General features: G+C 62.5%; 1 protein-coding gene across 1 annotated transcript; it reads right to left on the reverse strand.

Annotated features, from left to right (window-relative positions):
• Nucleotides 1-1,326: 1,326 nt before the first annotated feature.
• On the reverse strand, nucleotides 1,327-3,287 carry LOC140644492 (inhibin beta C chain-like). Its single transcript, XM_072847365.1, has 2 exons — nucleotides 2,972-3,287; nucleotides 1,327-2,087 (listed from the first exon to the last, which is right to left on the reverse strand). The coding sequence occupies exons 1-2, from the start codon at nucleotides 3,258-3,260 to the stop codon at nucleotides 1,327-1,329; spliced, it is 1,050 nt and encodes a 349-aa protein (XP_072703466.1). The 5' UTR covers nucleotides 3,261-3,287.
• Between the last annotated feature and the right edge of the window lie 740 nt (nucleotides 3,288-4,027).

Raw genomic sequence — 4,027 nt, forward strand, 5'->3', positions numbered from 1 at the left:
GTGTGCAACACCCCATGGCACCTAGGGAGCCCCAGAAGCACTACAGCTCCCCTCACCTCCCAGCAGAGCAGTGGTGCCCACAGATACTAATGGCTTGCAGCTCCCGTGCTGCTCCAACCCCAGAGCCCAGCATCCTCCCAGCCAGAGCCTGAGGCATGTGGGCCAGGAGCAGGACCTTCTGGCCAAGGAGGACCATTTGCCCCACGCCATTCATGCAGGTAGTGCCCAGAGAAAGCAGTCAGAGCCTGGATGTTGCATTTCCACCCATTTATTGGGGAAGCCGCACCAAAGTATTAAAATAAATTAAAAGCACAGGCCGTATGGGTGCATTGCATACATGAGTATCAGGAAGGCAAAGGCAGCGTGAGACCTTCAGTAGAGAGGTGGGTAGAAGGATGGGGCACCAGGGAGTCCTAACAGCTACAGAAATCTCTACCATAAAAGTAGTAATAGCTGCAAAGCTAGAGGTACAAAAAAATCTGTACCTTTAGTATGGTCTTAAAGGCAAAGTCTGAGTCAGACCTCCTTGTAAGGAGGCACTGGGCTGGAAGAGACCTGACCAGTGGGGTGAGCAACAGGGAAGAAAAGCACAAAACCCAGGGAAATGAAAGGGGAAATACACAGGACCTGGCCAGGAAGCAAGGCCATCCTTCACAGCTCCGTGGCCTCCTGGGAGCAGAGGACTGTGTCTAGTCATTGCAGTTTTGGGGTTCTTGACAAAGTCATACTCTTCATCCTCATCTTCCAGGCCTGTTATTTGTGCCTCATTCCACCTGTCCCCAACAGCAGGCCCAAATTTGATGTGGGAAGATTTGTTGCAGTAGGGGAGAAAAGCAGGACTGCCTCTTGTCTTCCAGTTTCCCACTTGGAGGAAACAGACCCATTCCTGCATCCAACTCTGCTCTCAAGGAGGCTGAGTCCCAAACCTTCACCAGACACTCTAAATGTGAGCAAAGCAAGGCCCCCTCACTCCACACACAGAGGGGAACAGGACCACCAGAAATGTGGGATCAGCTCGGGACCAGAGGGATGCTGCCAGTCAGGGCAGGGACACCCAGAGTCACCAACCACCCACAGCTCAGACTCAGGCAGTCTGATGTGGCCTTGGCTCTGTCCCACGTGTCCCCAGAGACCCCTGCCCCAGGTGCACTCTGGAGACAACCCCTGCTCCCTCTGATGAGAGCCTCTCCCTCCCTTCCTCCCTCCCAACCTTTCCAAAGGGGTCCATTGCACCACAGTCTGACTCCAGCTCCCCTTCCCTCCCCCCGCCCCCTCCCCGAGAGACAGTCCTGGAGAAGGGGGGTACCCAGCATAGCTCCCCCAACCCTAGCTACAGCCACAGGCATCAACAATCATGTCAGGGATATCAGTCTTGACAATGTTGCTATTGCGATCGAAGTAGAGGACAGAGAGTGGCCGGCGTCGCGTGGGCACGCAGCAAGAATGCCCCGATGCCTGGATGTTGTTAGCTTTGACAAGGTTGAAGACAGCTGTATGGAAAGAAGAGGCCATCCCAGGGCTGCCTGCCACATGTAGAGGGCACTGGCCCACGCAGTAGTTTATCTGGTAGCCCTCAGGCTTAATGATCCAGTCGTTCCAACCAATGTCGCGGAAATCCACGTAGTAGTCCTTGCGGCAGCAGAGATTGGAGTTCTGGCTGCAGCGGAGGCTGCGCTTGGCCACGTGGTGTCCTGGCTCCCGCACCTTTGCCTCGGCCACCAAGAAGGGCTGGTGGGACCGGCTGGCATTGGCTATTGCCATGATATCACTCCCGTCCCCACGGCTTTCCAGTTCCAGCCGCAGGGTCCTGTGCCCTCCCCCAAAGAAAAGCTGCAGAGCAGGCATGAGGGTGAAGGCGCACCAGCCACTTCCCTTAGCACTCAGTCGTCTCTCACTCAGCAGCGTGCGATTGCCCCCCACCAAATCATCTTCCCCACCAGCAAGGAAGATTCTCAGGGTCAGGCTGCCTACCAGGTCTCGGGGAACTCGAAGATAGAGCCAAAGCTGAGCCTGCAGGATGTGAACGTCCTGGTCTGGTGTATTTCTGAAGTGGAACTGCAGCCCCAAGCCAGAGGGAGACGTGGGCTCTGAGGGGAGAAAGGAAAGAGGAGGTGAATGCTGCAGGATGCTAGGGAAGGTAGGGTGCACCACCATCCTGCACATCAAGGCCAATCTCTTTCAGCTTCTTCTCAGGAAAGGCCTACAAACTTCCTTCCCTCCACAGGGCCCTCAGACTGTCCCCCTCCCTTCCTTGGGAATGCTACCCAGACAGGGGCAGTGTTGGAACGGGGGACTGTCCCACCCTGCCTGGCAGAATGGGCACAGAAGGGAGCAGGGGGCACCTGCTCTCACCTGGCCCTTCTGGCCCTTTCCCTTTGCTGCATGATGCAAGGCTGGAGAGTGTTTCCAGCTCCCCACGCTCCCCCTGCCCCAGGCTAGTCCTTGCAGCTCCCAAGTCCAGCTACTGGGAGTCCCAGGCACCCTGGGTTGCCCCATTCCTTCAGGAAGGGGACAGACATGGAAGCATTTCATGTGTAGGATCCCAACTGGCCAATGCAGGAGCAAAAGGGGGGCCATCTCTCCTTCTCCCAGGCTGAGTCTTCCTGCATCAGCAGCACCAGGAGGTCACCAGTGCACAGCAGGTGCATTAACTAATGATTTAATCACAGCCTGCATGGCTCCAGGTACCCTCACCCCGCTGCAAGGAGGCAGATGGCCAGGACCCTGGCCCCAGCAGTGCTCCAGTGTCCTGAGGTTCAGGGGCTGTACATCCTTGCAGGACCCCACCAGCCCAGAGCAGGGAGACCCTACTCCAGGGGCCAGCCCAGCAGGGGCTTGCCCAGAGTCTCCTGCAGTCTGGCACCGGGTGCAGCCCAGCTCACCCGAGCCCTGCCGGGGGCCCCGGCCCTCGGGGGCCGCACGGGCGACCACGGGGGTTGCGCCCGGCTGCCCGCGGGCCCCGCGCACCCACCTGGCTCCGCAAAGCTGATGATCTCGTAGCCCCGCTCGTTGTCGTCGGGGCCCCGGCGGGCACCGCCCGCCTGCAGCCGCCGCAGGGCGCGGGCTACGGCGGCGCGGGGCACGGCGTGGGCGAGCCTCGGCCGCTCCCGGAGCCGCAGCTTCTCCAGCAGCTGCCGCTTGGCCGCTTCCTCCAGCAGCCGCCGCTCCGCGCTCGCCGCACACGACGGGCAGCGCGGCTCCGCCGCCGCGCACAGCACCGCCGCCAGCAGCAGCCACGGGCCCGCGCCTCGCGCCGCCATCGGCACCGACGGGACGGACCGGGCCGGCACCGGGAGTGGTGCGGCGCGGCCCGCCCGCTTTGGGCACCTGCGGCCGGGGGCGGGCCCGGCGCCCCCCCGCCATTGGCCGGCTCACCTGCCTGTCCCGTCCCGTCGGGCCGCGGCCGGGGCGGGGGATTACCGGGATTAGCCCCCCCTGCGGCGGGGGCGGGTGGCGGATAGAGCCCCGCTGTCCCGGGAGAAGGGGCTCCGCCAGCAGCCGGGCGCTGCCGCCCGCCCCCTCCCGCCCCCACTCCGTGCGAGGCCGTCGAGTCCCCGCGGGAGGGGTCCCGCGGCCAGGCACAGGCCTCGAGGGGGGCCGAGCACCTGCCACTGGCCCCGGCCTGTGGAGGGCACCGCGGGGGCTGGACACGAGTGGGGGGGGGGGCATGGGAGGCTGTGCATGGGGGGCTTCATATGGGTGTGCACAAATAGTGGTACAAGTAGAGATGTGTGCCTAAGTGGCTTGCACGCGCGTGTGTGTGGGGGGGCTCTGCCTGCCTGCAGCTCACCCTAGCATCTGCCCAGGGGTGCAGAGGGACCCGGCCAGGCACCCCCGCGGGGGCAGCAGGGCGCTGAGTTACTCTGCCTGGTCCAAAACCTGCAGGAAGTGAGGACTGGGGCAAATCCTGGCCGGGTGGAGGAGCACCGACCCCGGAGCAGCCTGCCAGCTGGATCCCAGCCTCACCTGCCTGCCCATGGAGCCTACAGACCTGCCCCCACAGCCTGTGCATTGCCCCCCAGGCACC

Source organism: Ciconia boyciana, chromosome 27, assembly GCF_034638445.1.
Source record: "Ciconia boyciana chromosome 27, ASM3463844v1, whole genome shotgun sequence".
In the NCBI taxonomy this organism is placed as follows: Eukaryota; Metazoa; Chordata; class Aves; order Ciconiiformes; family Ciconiidae; genus Ciconia; species Ciconia boyciana.